The sequence below is a fragment of the Diachasma alloeum genome, unplaced genomic scaffold, assembly GCF_001412515.2.
Source record: "Diachasma alloeum isolate Michigan unplaced genomic scaffold, Dall2.0 Dall_scaffold_00558, whole genome shotgun sequence".
Classification (NCBI taxonomy): domain Eukaryota; kingdom Metazoa; phylum Arthropoda; class Insecta; order Hymenoptera; family Braconidae; genus Diachasma; species Diachasma alloeum.
Genome location: NW_021680690.1, coordinates 87927 through 102677, shown reverse-complemented (window position 1 = coordinate 102677; position 14751 = coordinate 87927). Strand labels below are relative to the sequence as shown.

The 14751-nt window shown below is 38.9% G+C and overlaps 1 protein-coding gene across 8 annotated transcripts in view; it reads right to left on the bottom strand.

Moving 5' to 3' along the window:
- Positions 1-858: 858 nt before the first annotated feature.
- The window catches only part of LOC107043348 (trithorax group protein osa), a 22846-nt gene continuing 8953 nt past the window's right edge, over positions 859-14751 (bottom strand). Inside the window, exons 5-14 of one of the 8 annotated variants that reach the window (XM_015264808.1) lie at positions 12062-13337; positions 11278-11468; positions 10716-10757; positions 9647-9844; positions 8244-8463; positions 7490-7826; positions 6903-7192; positions 5802-6343; positions 4548-4787; positions 859-4013 (exon numbers count right to left, since the gene is read on the bottom strand). In XM_015264808.1, coding sequence (XP_015120294.1) covers positions 1878-4013; positions 4548-4787; positions 5802-6343; positions 6903-7192; positions 7490-7826; positions 8244-8463; positions 9647-9844; positions 10716-10757; positions 11278-11468; positions 12062-13337 — 5472 coding nt within the window. In that variant the 3' untranslated portion in view covers positions 859-1877. The remainder of the gene's footprint in view (positions 4014-4547; positions 4788-5801; positions 6344-6902; positions 7193-7489; positions 7827-8243; positions 8464-9646; positions 9845-10715; positions 10758-11277; positions 11469-12061; positions 13338-14751) is intronic. The other 7 variants (XM_015264812.1, XM_015264813.1, XM_015264814.1 and 4 more) reach the window with 7 other exon arrangements.

The window sequence follows — 14751 nt, the reverse complement described above, 5'->3', positions numbered from 1 at the left end:
CTTACAAGAACAAATGGAGAAAAATAATAATGAACGAAAGGAAAAATGATAAAAAAATACTACATAAAGAATTCATGTTACAGCATCATGGGTGAACTAATAAAGTGAAACCCAGGATAATCATATTTTTCAAATTGTCCAGCCGAACTCTTCCCTGAACACTGCATTATCCTTCACGTCAATTAATATATATATTTTTTTACAGACACCCGTGATAATTCATTTTTCCATCGCCACCTCCTCCTCCTCCCCCCCCCCCCCCCCCCCCCCCCCCCCCCCCCCCCCCCCCCCCCCCCCCCCCCCCCCCCCCCCCCCCCCCCCCCCCCCCCCCCCCCCCCCCCCCCCCCCCCCCCNTCCCCCATCATCATAATTTATTTTAAGCACGCAAATAGTCAGACACACACTCGAAAAAAAAAATACTACTTCATCCTCATCATGAAGCGCTTTAAGCGCTGAATTTCACGCAAAAAGATAAATTCATCGTCTCACTCTCGTCGAGATGTCGAAATAGTTGCATCCCCCTCTGCAGGATGATTATATCACTCGTCACAATCATTTTCTAGTTTAGTGTGCAATGATCGTCCCCCTGTGGTAAGCACACCAGGCCCCCATCCTCATTTGCCCCCTCAATGCCACTTCACACATGATTCGATTCATATCTATATCCTCCATAAAACCCCTCCCATCTCTCCCTCTCCGTCCCTCGTGCCTCTTATTCTCTCTCCCCCCCTTCCTTTAAAAACTTCTAAAGTGGATTTAAATAATAAAAAAAAAATTCCACATTAAAATCCGGGGGTGGGAGGAGAGGGGGGGGGGGTGATTGTTTCCAATAATCCACCACAAGTAAATTAATTTATGTAAGAATTCAATGGAAGTGTAATGTTATCTACAAAATATACTTAATTACTCGCTAATTACAGCACAAAAACATGCAAATGTAAAAATTTGCATTAATCATATCATCGTAGTATTTATATTAATCGTCAGCCGATATTAACTTCAATTATAATAATATTTCATCATTTTTTATTATTTTTTCTTCATCATCTCGAACACCAAACCCCCCCCCCCCCTCTTTCTGTCAATAATCGATTGATCAATCAACTGTGTCAATTGGTAATTATCTCTCTCATCTCTGAATCCTCGTGATTATGATTTTCCCTAGTATTATGCAGACATTGCTCCATGTTTTTTTTTTCATTTTCATCACAAGTCATCTCCTCAGTAACTATGAAATATCTTACACTATCGATATTTATTCCAATTTTTTTTTGTTTTCACGAATGAAATATCGGTATACGAATGATCGAGATATCCATCCACTCGTATACCCAATGCGCTAACACCAATAATTAGCATTTTAACGTTATAATAATAATATTATTATGTATTTATTGTTTACTTAATAATTTTTTTTATTCTCTTACTTAATTATTTAATATTTTTTTGTATTTTTTTTCCTCATTTTTTTTTCTCGTTCTGCCTCTTATTACCATTTTTCGTTTAATTATTACTTTTTTTATTATTTTTTTTCCCCCATTAACTCGATACAAAACTAGAACAACTGCTGTGCCGGATGTGGAAAAACGCTAAGAATTCTTTATTTTCACTCGTCTCCATTAATAAAGAAAAAAAATTACTTTGTAATCATCGGCATGATGTTATTCCATTAATAAATTCTTTTTGGCCGTTTTGTGTCATCAGTGGAGATTCATCCAAGGGATTAATTCACTTATTTCACTGAAATAAACCACTTTAGTCTGAATTATTTCACAATCCTCCAAGTGTTCCACCTCAAAACTCCCCCCCCCCTATCCACTCAATTCCCCCAGATATCTCCATAAACATTGAAAACCATAAAATCCTGACGATTTGAGTTACGTACCAGCACCCCTTGAGCACTGAAACAGCACCCGAGCAACAATAGCAGCGACTTGTTGATCGAGTATTTGGCTCATAACGAGAGCAAGTAGACGTGACTCGTGCTGCAGTAGAAGTGTCCTATTGTCAGGATGTCTAGCGAGATTGAGAAGTGTGCCAGCAGCTCGTCTCAGCATATCGAGACTAGTCCCCATTGATTCAGGATTTTCCCTGAGTGCAGCAAAGCCATGCTGATTGGCAACCCCAAGTGCTGAGCTCTCAGCTTGTTCAATAAAGGCAACAAGCAGTGCAACACAGGGTGTTTGAAGGGCAATAGTCCTGGCAACACCCGAGTCAGCGGCTGACAAAAAGTGGAGTAAATTAACCCCAAATTCACGCAACACCTGCTCCTCACTGCGACATAGTAGCCTCGTTAGCACAGAACACAGTCTCTGTAGTCTCGAATAAGGTGGTGTTGCAACAACAAGATCGACATTGCTCTCGGTAACGCAGAGCTTGCAGAGTGCCTCCAGTGCTAATCTCTGCGGTGATAACGACGAGTTCATGTTGACAGTGGGAAATGGATCCTGTCCGTGAGCAGCTGGACACACTGCCCAGTGAAGTAGACCATCTAATACTGGACGTGATATCTCCTCAGGATGTTGGCTGAGATCGGTGTAGCCAGCAATGTTGGCTGCCATAACGAGAACATTTTCACGTATGTGATAGAGAAAATCCCACCACCACTCGTTCTCACCCTGGAGGCTGCTGCATGAGTCAGCAAAGTCAGCGTCCTCCTCTCTGTCGTAATTTCTCGTCTTCTGGGTTCTCACTGGATGCTCGTGATGGAGGAGAAGGAGCTTGCCAAGAATACTGAGGAATGTCACGTTCTTGGCGAATTCCAATTCATTGCCCGGTATGAATGTCAAGTTCCTGAGAATTGTCGAGAGACAGACACATCGTCTTGCTAGACTGTCCTGCGACTCTGTCACAAGGTAGAGACTAGCCTCGTCCCTCGAGTAGCTCTCGTCCTCGTAATCACTTATTCTTCTTCGTTTTAGGGTGCCCGCTGGATCCTTTATCTGTAATCTTGGTCCCTCTTTGTGGGTGTCTGTGTCGTCAAGTTGGTTGTCCTTTTGGCTCTTGTCTCTGTTGACATCGTCATCCTCATCGTCAGTCTGCTCTCGATCGTCGTGATCGTCGTCGGGTCGAGGCTTTTTCTTTTTTGTTCTTCTCGTGTCGGGATCGTTGGTCTTGTGGTCGTTATCGTCACTGTTGTCGGGATCCTCGGATTTAACTTGAGGATCAAAGGTACTTGTCGAGTCACTCAGGCCATTGTGCGTGGGAAAATTGTTGTCCTCAGTTTTGGGAAAGTCCACTGGGTGCTCGCCCATGTTGTTGTTCTGTTTACCATCAGCCTCGCAGTCGCGCTTTGAACCGTCGTTTTTCTTCTCGAAGAGCTCACGTGTCAGGTCGTTCATCTCCACTGGCTCTTTCTTTATCCTCGAGAGAACGTCACTCAGGGTTCGTGGCTTCTTCTTCTTCTCGAGGTGGAGGTGTTGGGGGGGCTGTTTCAATTTTAAATCCCCATTCTCTTTCGAGGACTTCTCCAGGAGCTCCGGACACTTGGGTAACGACTCGTTTGTTATCTCGGGAATTTTTTCACAATCTTGGGATCGCGACTCGTCCTTTATCTCCAGGGTCTCCACTTCCTTCTGCAGGAGGGGGGGCTTCTCGTCGCGGAGGTGCCTCGCGAATGGGGCCATTCCAATTTCTGATTGAAAACAGGTGATTATGTATTTAGTGTCACTGGGATCCACCTGCCAGGGCTCACACTCGGCGTCTGTGTCCAAGTGGTCCCAGGGGCGACGATTGTCGAGGACGAAAATGTCGTCGTCACGGGGCACCATCTTCACGGGACGGCCACGACGCGAGAGGAAGGTGTAATTGGAGGTTGTCAGGAGCTTTGTTCGGTCCTCGGAGTCGATTGGACGAGATACTGCGCCCAGGTCGACTTCTGGGATGTCGGAGGTCTTGTCCCAGTGGTCCTCCTCGAGGGTTGACGACTCGAACATGTCGGAGAGGGAACGCGAGAAGTGCTCGAGGAGAACGTCCAGGAGACCTGGCAGGTGCGTCAGACCGAAGTAACTCACCTGGAATTTGAAGCGAGGGATTTAGTTAGGAGGAGTCTGGGGAATATTTTTGGGGGGTAGGTTCAGGAAAATTTCAAGGAATTTCAGCACTTAAAGTTTACAATTTGATGTAGAAATCAAGAAAAATTGGGAATTTCAGTTCTATTATTTCATGAGAATGAGGAAAAATAGAAAAATTCAGGTGATATGGCCCTGCATTTCATGGTTTCATCCTAAATTCAAGAAGTTGAGCAATATTTGTCTTCCTAATACTTGATAATTTGGAATTTTAATGAATTCATAATCAGTGAAATCTTAAATTTGAAGGGATTTCAACACTGAAAATTCATAATTCGATGTAGAACTCAGTGAAAATTAGAAATTTCAATTAAAGTATTCCATGAAAATTCAAATAATTAAATTTTTTTTTCTGCAGAAGCTATTGATTCCAGGCACAAAAAATGACATTCCAAATGTCAAAAGATGATTCAATGAATTTTAATAGATTTATCACCGAATGTCGGTAAAAATTGTGCAATGAAGTGTCAAACTCACCGAGCTGTCATCAAACAACAAAATATTTAATACATCGAGGGCCCAACAGCTCTCGGCGAGTAACCCCGAGCGCAATGCCATCATGATTCTCCATGCCTCAACCGGTGCAACATCGCTTCTCGCTAGTTTACGTCTCTTGTAGAGTAACGGTGTGACAGCCTCCACGCTGTCAGGTGGGAATGTCATTTCTCGTTTGGGTGCTGTCTGTTGAGTTATCATTGGATTCATGCTCAACTGGCTCTGCAAAACAAATGATCAGTGAAACAAAGGACTATTATAGGCTATTTCAAGCTACGGACATTCACGAGAATCATTCATTCGAGAACATTTGTCCTTTCATTCCTGAATTCAATGAATTCTCGCGATGTGTAATCGACAATTTATTTGTAAAAATTGCGAATTTATCATAAAAGTTTGACACTGACGATAATTTTCGCATTAAACATCGAAGTTTGATTTATTTTTTTCTAATTTAATTGATAATTTTTCCTACTTTGCCAATTCTAAATTAATTATTATCAATAATACTAGACTGAATTGAGCACCAACTCAACCGGAATATTTTTCTTCATATCAACTTACGTTTAGAATTTATTTCAGATTTTCATCTTCAAAATTTAAGTTATGTCTATAGTACTTGAATCAAGATCTGATATTTTCTTCTATTAAGGATATCCAAGTATCTTTTACAGTTTGGTATACAGACTATTCAATCATTTTTAATCATCAAATTTGTAAATTAAATTGCGTGAGAAAAAATTTAAAAAAAAATCACGAGTTTGCACGGAATTATTATTTTTGTAATATTCGTTGTTTATGAGTACATAATTGAAATTGTTTAAACTTTCGGAAACCTAGTTTTTTAGGCATGAAATCGATTTCTCGTAAAATTCTGAATATGAATAAATTTGTTACCATTCCAGACAAACGATTTTTATGGTGAAAACTTTATTATTCATAATTTATTCGTAGATCCTAATTTTCAAAAATTACAATTTTTAAATTATTCCATCAATCTTCCTCCGAAATGACTTTTTAATTTCTTTTCAGATTTTTTAAATGTTTGCTAACCCTTTAATACTAGATTAAAATTGAGATCAGCAAAGTTTAAATAATAAAATCGTTTATATAAAATCTCCAAAAATAGCAAAAGTTCTTGGATATCCTTAACCCATAATAACAGTGCAATGGCCATAAAATCTACCCCAAAAAGCCAAAAAATACATCTAAAAAAAAATGAAAAAAGACACGAACCAGTAGCGACGCCCTCACCTGATGTGAACCAGGTGGTGGGTAGAGTGTCGAGGGTTGATGGGAGTAACGATTGTCCCAAGGTGGTGGTGGTGCATGTGGTAATGGATTTATACTAGGCTGTGAGGATGGCCTTGCTGGCGGTTGATTACTTAAGTTTGGCCACGGTTGATTACTACTAGACATTGCAACACCAGATCCACTCGGTGAATTTGCCGATACACTTTGGGCTTGTGATGGTGGCTGCTGTGGTGGATGTGGCTGATGTGGTTGATGTGGTGGATGTGACGGATGTTGCTGATGCTGATGAGGCGGATGTGGCTGCTGTTGTGTGGGTGGTGGTGGTGGCTGTTGATTTGGATATGGTACCCTGTTGTTAGCACTTCCAGTTACCTGATTATACTGATTACCACCACTTGGCCAGCCTGGATAGGGTGGCCGTTGCTGATTGTACTGGGGATACTGCTGATCTTTGGTAAAATCTGGATGTCTTCGAGGCTGGGTGGGTCCTGGTGGTGGGGGTGGCATGTTTTTATTGGCACCACCTGGCAAAATACATTTATTCATTGATGTTTAATCATCCAATTGTTTTGACGTAAATTTACATTTTTTGAATAATTTTTTTAAACATTTGATATTCTTATAGCCTGGGAACACGAATGGGTTTCGATGAGAATGTCGAGATATCCTCATTCAAACTTGAATAAAAAATTCAACACAAAGATTTTAACATTTTTAGTCAAATGCACTAATTACCTAGAAAATTGAATATTTAACAAAATTCTAAAAATAATGATGAAATTGGTGAATAATTTTTAAAAAATGTAGTTTATTTTCAATTTTTTGTTGGTTAACTTTTAAGGATCGAATTTCTCAATTAAATTTATATTTAATTGCAAAAATTACTTTTTTTAAATATTTGATGAAAATCTCAAGATAAATTTTTTTCTCAAAAGCACTCATAACCCAGAGAATTTGATATTCAAAAAAATTTGAGGAATAAAAATAAAATTCATCAATGATTTTTCGAAATTTTAAGACGATTTTACTGAGGATTTTAATTGAAAAAAAAAACCAACAAATGAAAAATAAATGGAGACAGACCTGCTGGCACGTTCGATGGGTACATTTGGCCACCTGGTGGTGTGCCATAGCCAGCCTCCTGACGATAGTAATCCTGGGGACATGAGTAAGTTGGATTTGCCGGGGATGGTGAGGGAGATGAGGGCTGGCTCGTTGATGGGGGCTGATTTTGAGCTGGCTGAGGATAATTCGCTGATCTACCTGGGGGCGTTTGACCCGGGGGATAACCCGGCTGCTGGGGGCCACTGTATCTGTTGTACATGTCTTGACCTGGCCCACTGTTTCCTGGAATGTTTCCACCTGGGTACACCCTTGAAAGATAAAGAAAAGCAAACATTAATGAATCATTTCATTAAAAAAATGTTCAGTTTCCATTTTCCATTTTTTTCATTAAAAAAATCCTTTATTCCCACTACTGATATTCATTTCTCAATTTTCATTTGCAAAAATATTTACTAAAATCTCATTATGGAATTAATTAATCACTTTGCTGTGAATTATTTTATTTTTCATTATTTGTTTCGTAAAATGTTCGCCAATAATTGATCGGAAAATTAATCAATCATGCGTTTAAATGTCTGTTTTACGATCTTTTGAATAAAAAATACCTGTCAGGTTCAGAGACATACGGAGGATAATGAGATCTCGGTGAATAAGGCTGGTTGAATTCACCCTGTTGATTCATTGGACCTCCCTGCGGTCGAATATACTGCTCCTGTGGATAATTCTGGTACGATCCAGCATTCTGATAATTTCCCTGCTGCATACCCTGATGGGGCGATGGTGCACTACTCTGACTCGGCGGTCTCGGGGGTGGTGGTGTGTAGTCAGACGGTGGTCCACCCTGATTGCCACCCTGATAATTGCTCTGATAATTTCCATAACCGTCCATTGAGGCACTACTCGATCCAGCTGCTGGGAAAGAGTCTTGGGAATTAGAGGAGCCTGTGAAATAAATAAGGAATGATTTAATGATGAGGATGATGACAAATAAAGTCATGATGATAATTAATTCAAGGGATAAGTATTTATTCTGCGAGGGAGATTTTATGAATAAATTCATGAATTTTTGAATTATTCTCAGAATAATAGAATGAGAATTTCTTTTGAAAGAAATTAAATTATTTTGCTTAAAAAATCTTTGAAGTGTTTTTTTTACGAATGAAGAGTGAAATTATCCCAAAAAATTTTTTTTAGATTTTTCCTGAATTCGTTTTTTCCGTAAATAATGATCCCTCAAATCACATTTGATTAAATTATTTAAAAAATGGATGAATTCAATGAACAACATGAAGAATACTCAGATGAAAATAACGTTTCAATAATCATTAACATCTGGAAATAATAAAAAATGATATTCACCTGGAGATGGAACTGATGCAGTGCCCTTAGACCCCTTTTTCTTAGATCCTGCCTCAACTTGATTTATAATCGGTTGTGGATCAACTCCACCTCGATCGAAGTGACACTCATACGTCAGCAAATGCTTTGTATAATGTTTACGAAGTGTGTACGCTGCACTACTACTCGCGCCAATGCCCAACAATCCAGCAATGTCTTTCCACGTTTTGTTCTTCGTCACCTATTCATCAAAATTTGTTCAACACATTTTCCAGTTGGACATGCATTGAAGAGTAAAATTGAGAAAAAACATTCTACACAGAGTGAAAAAATTGTCATCATTGAATTTTTAATCAAGACCAAAAAAAAAAATCCAACAAACTCATTTTCTTCGTTGGAAATTATTGAAATCACAAAAAAAAATACCACGAAATATTGGTGAATTCCTGTGGTATCTTTGTCTCATGCAGAACAGTCGAAGAAAGGAATTTATAGATATTATTCTAAATGGGTTACCGTCTCATCGGATTTGTTATAATTAATGTTTTTCTATCTCCATCTCAACAATAGAATAATTCCATTTAGCACCCAGGTTTTTCGTAGGTGTCACGGTGTGTTAATTATCCAAACACCTTGTGAAAAACTACTTCAAGGATAAAATGTTAAAAATCTGCTCGTTTTATATTTTATTCATAATTTTGTTCTGTTTTTTTGTTCATTAAAACTTGAATTTTTATATTAACTGAGAAATCATTCAAATAGAGAGCTTGAAAATTGAAAGGACGATTCACTAGGCAATGAGATCATGCTCAAAACGTGCGACAACGTGTGAAATATAAAAATGAAAAACAATAACTGAAGAAAAGCGCGTTTGTAAGATCGATTTTCTGGTGTGGAGAGGTGGGACGAGATGAGCTTTTGATTTTTTAATGGATTTAAAAAATAATATCGCTAAAAATGGTTTCAAACAAAATATTGAAAACATTCTAAAAACATTTTACCAAAATTCTGAAATTAATGGGATCTAAATCTATTATTTTTCCTATTCTAAAGCTTTATCTGGAACTACTGAATCCATTCGAAATTGTGAGAAGAATTTTTTGCAGAAAATTAAATTCCACACAAAAAATTGAAAAAAATCCGTCTAAACCCCCAAATACCAAAAAAAACCTTTAAAATAATTTCCAAATTCTACTCCCAATTCATCTCCAGTTCTCCACCCCTTCCCCACCGAATAATTCACACAACAATCGATAGTCTTGGACAGAAAACACTGAGCAAACGGGTAAACGTAAAGACCAAAAACAAAATAGCAGACGAGAGAAAAAAATTCGTAAAAAAAATCACAAACAAATGATTAAAATACAGATTCAAGAATGAAAAAACGTCAAGAACACCGAGGGCTAGATGGAACTACACTGCACCTTGCATACCTCCATGAAGCCCCCCCTTTCCTTCACGTAGAGATAAAGACGAAACAGATCGAGGGGGTTCTTGGAGATGGTAGGACAGCTGGTTATAGGTGTTCTCCGTTCCTCCATGAATGACACTAATTTGTCCAGCCAATTTCGTCGCTCGGGGGAGTCGTCCATCTCGTAGAGTTTCGCCAGGCTATCTGGCTTCTGAAAATTCATCGAATCCTCATTTTAATTCATATTCGGGTGAAATTAATCAATTAATTCTCAATTTCAAAGCATTATAATTGCGTTAGGAGCTGCATAAAATTAATAAAGGGATTCAAATTATGAGTGACAATAGGTTACATCGAATGCATTTTCATGAAGGGTTTCCGAAAAATTTAGAAAATAGAGTGAATGATTTTTTTTCCTTTTGTTATCGACTTTCTACAGAATCGAAGGGAATGAAAGTGACGTTATCTCGATAACGAGTGGTTGTACAGGAAAATATCATAAGACTTCATTTGTAGCTGAGGAAATTTCCCACAAAAAAGTCCTCTGACATTTTCCTACAAATCCAGTCATTTCTGAGATAATTTAAAAATTGATGTGACGAGATAAATCAACTAATTACGTTTTACCACTCAAAGACAAAGAATAGGATTTCATTGAAGAAAAGTCGTATCTACATAAAATTGATTATTAATTCGAACTATTTACATCGTTTTCCGTATTTCAACGCCAATTAAAGTTGAATGAAAAATGAATTCCGAGTGGATTTTATCTCAAAGGGATTGAGGAAAATTCTATCAGCGTTTACAAAGGAATGCACATGCCCATGTACCTCTGCACTGCTGGGAGAATTCTATTTATTACAAGGGACAACTACAAAGGACAACAATACCCTGGATTTAATGCTAGTCGTCAGAGTCCAAATAAATCGAATTATCTTATGGTCGCCGTTTTTTACATTAACGAAAATAAATAGACTAACTTGAATTTGAGGAGATGCGTGCGTGGGGATTATTTATATCAAGCATCGATCAAGCACGAGGAGAATTAAGTTTTTAATTTTAATTATGATAAATTTATTAACCTTAGATCTGTACGGGTCTTGAGGCACATGACTGTTAAACACCTGTAAATAATGTAAAAAATATTTGGAATGTCATATTTATAACTAATTATTATTTCAAAGTAATCGAAGATAATAACGAAGATGATTTTGGACATAGAAATGTAAATTACATAGTTTTTTATCTATTCATGAAATACTGCGAGTGAACTGCAAGTGAATTTAGCATTTATCTCAAGAACAATTAGATTTAGGAGAAAATGTGAGAAGACCTTTTCTGTGGTTCAAAAAAATTCCAACAAAAAATGTCTTCTCACATTTTCCCCTAGAACCGCTCATTACTGAGATAATTAATCAATTACTTCATTAATAATCTTTTTTTTTAAGTAAAAACGTGAAAAGTTCAATATTTACATTTTTTAAAGCCGACAAAGTTCTTCACAAAAAGTGTCACCCCTTCGATAATTAAAAATATCAAATTCTATTCATGTTTTGTCGCTTAATGAAGGAAATTAATCACTGCAGTTCATTTTCCGAATAAAAAATGAAATGAAAATTTGAGAAAAGAGATTAATAAACTTACAGGACTGGCTGGGGTGCGTGGCCAGCTGGGACTGTTGATATCGGGATACTCTTCGTGTATCGAATTAATGCTGGCTGCGCCTGGTGATGGTACTGTACTCTGCGGCGTAGCTGGATGACTGTGGTAACCACCAATCATGTCCTTGCGGATCTTTGGGGTGAATGCGGGGTCTTCGCCAGATGCTGCGGATACTCATATTTAATATTATCAAATTAGAGAGAGAAGTATGCAGGAGACGAGAGAGCAAAATGTACACTTCAGATTTTTTTTATATATTGAAACCTCATTCAATTGTTGATGAAATGAAATAATTTTTTTCCTCCAAAAATGCAGTTCTTTCTCCGTATGATGAGCCGAGATTGACCATAATTAATTAATTTACTCTTGAGTTATGAGTAATTATTAATAAATTGAATAAAAATTTTGGTTTTAAATTAAATTAATCAATTAATTTCTTGTATTTCTCCGAAAGTATTGAATTTACCCCTTGAAATTCTCCATAAAAAATATCTCACGTGTCCATTTGCTTCTTAAATTATTTAACCAGTAATTTTAAATCAAATGCCATTCAACAAAAAATAAATTCTCCCTTATCTCCAAAACTACTGAATTTAGCCCTTTAAATTCTGCATAAAAAATATCTGACCTATCCATTTGTTTCAGGGAAATTAACCGAATGATTCAAACACTAATTTCACTAATCTCCAATGACATTCACCAAAACCAAATTTCCCCAAAATCTCCCAACTGAATTAACCCCTCGCAATTCCCCCTAAAAAATTACCTGCAGAGGCATTTGACAAAGTAGACTGTTGCGACCCCTCGTCGATGCTGGTGCCATCAGGTCCAGTGGTAATAACCGAAGTAACAGTCCCACTAGACGTCGAAGTAACATTGATAGCAGCAGTGCCCGAAGCAGTAGTAGTAATTCCACTGTCATTGGAGGTATCCCCACCGATGTCCCCTCCCCCATGGCTGGTGGGCGTTGGTGCTGGAGCAGGATGTGAATTTGGTGTGGTACTTGGTGGTGGCATAGGGCTGCCCTCATGATTCAACGGTGGTGTGGCAGCTGGTGGATGTGGATGCTGAGGATGTGAGTGCTGTGGATATTGATGTTGAGATCCTTGATGTGGTGGATGATGTGGATGCTGTGGATGTGGATGTGAATGCTGTGCATTCTGATGTTGATGCTGATGCTGTTGTCCAGGTGGTCCAGTGGCTGATGGCCCTGGTGGGGGTGGTGGTGGTGGTGGTGGAGCTGGTGAATGCTGCTGCTGCTGCTGTTGTTGCTGTGAATTGCCAACGTGATTGGGCGATGGAGGTGGTGGACCCATCGAGCTGGCTGGTGGTCCCATATTACCAATTCCACCAGTTGTCATTGGTGTATTCGTTGGCACACCACCACTGCCACCATAATTGACACCACCCTGGGATGGTGGAGGGGGTGGTGGGCCTGGACTCGGTGGCATACCAGGTGGTACACTGTTGAAACCCATTTTGTGGGGATAGGGTGGATATTGCACCAAATTATTTGGTCTGGCCGGTTGATACTGATTATTGGGAGCTGCTGGTGGATGCTGGGAATTTGTTGGCGGTGGATAGCCCTGTCCTGGAAATGACATGTGTGGTCTTGGTGGTGGATAACCACCTGGGGTTTGTCCAGGATAACCACCGCTCTGTGGTGCATTACCACTTGCTGGATAACCCATACCAGCACCACCCATTGGACCCATTGGTCCACCAATGCCTGTTGGCGGTGTTGGTACACCACTGCTGTTCATTTTGTAGCCATGCATGTGTCCAGATGGGCCAAGGGGCTGCTGATAACCACCCTGGGTTGCCATTGGTGAGTGACTCATTCTTGCTGGGCCACTACCATCGGACTGGCTTGACGATGGCCGAGGTGGCATCTGGACGTTTTGCTGGCCAACAGCTGGCGACATTGAACGTGAACCAGTCGAGCCGGTTGGTGATGGTGTCGGTCTCATCCCCTGGGAATTTGGTGTTCCTGGACCCGCGGGCCCGTTAGAACTGTCATTACTATTTTGACCAGAGAGTTCCTGGAACAAGAGATTTTTTTTTGGGTGCGTTAGGCTGGTGTGGGTGACAGGGGATTGAGAGTGAATAATTTATTCTATTGGAGGGTTCAATTAATTTATTTCAGGGGCAGGTTGATTCAACTTCGGGGATTTCCTGATGTATTTACGTGAATCTGAAGGGAGTGGAGAGAGGGAATTCCTCGTTTAACTTGTGGTCAAGTCAAATTAATTAGACTGAATTATTTATAAAACGAAATTATTAGTTGGAATACAACATTAACGTGTCATAATCCCTTTTTCAGATCTAATAAATTGCTGATTTGATTCCAACGATAGAGGATATATTTAGAACGGGTAAGGACTGAAATTAATTCCATTGAAATGCAAAATTTGCCTCAAACTCCCTCCAAAACAAAAAATTTATTTCTAAATCTTTGAACCCACCCCTATGTGCTAATCACTCCTATTAGACCTCTCTACGCCAAAATCAAATCACCCAATTTAACTTCAGAATCAGTCTTCACTGAAGTACACCCAGAGGAATGCTTACGTGAACTCAATCAACTTCTTCCAATTAAACTTGATTTTAATTAGAATTTTCATTCATGTCCCGAATGAATACTTCTTCAAACCAAAACAAATGTTCCTTCAATCCAACCGAACGAAGCCATTATTTGGAACCCAACATTAAAATTCAATAATCCTCCATTGAGATCAACTAAATTCTTCATTTCATTCCATCAATAGAGGATTTATTTCAACCAAACAAGTACCAAAATAAACTCCATTCAAATGCTTAATTTCCCTCAAGCCCCTCCAAAGCAAAACAAAAAATATATATATTCTCAATCCCTCTGAACCCACCCCCATGTACATCCCTCTATTCCAAGATACCCCAAAATAACAAACTGAAATCATTTAATTCAACTTCAGAGGAATGCTTGAATAAACTTCACTCAAACTGAATTTTCGTTATTGTTTTGATTCACCTCAAATGAATCCATCTTCAAAACAAAACAAACGTTTCCTCAATCCACCTAAATCCTCCCTTATTTACAAACCAAAATAATTACTTGGCACCCAACATGAGAATGCAATAATCCTCTATTGAGATCAAGCAAATTCTCCATTTCACTCCGACAACAGAGGATTAATTTCCACAAACAAACAAGTACCAAAATAAACCCCATCCAAACCCTTAATTTCCCTCAAACCCCTCCAAAACAAGATCACAAAAAAATTTATATTATTCCCAAGCCCTCTGAACCCACCCCCATGTGCCAACCCTTCCCAAAATATTAAAATAACAACTTGAAATCACTCAATTCAACTTGAGAGCAATGCTTAAATAAACTTCACCCAATTAAATTCAATTTCCATCATCGTTTTGGTTCACCCCAACTGAATCAACCCTCAAACCCAAACAAATGTTCCT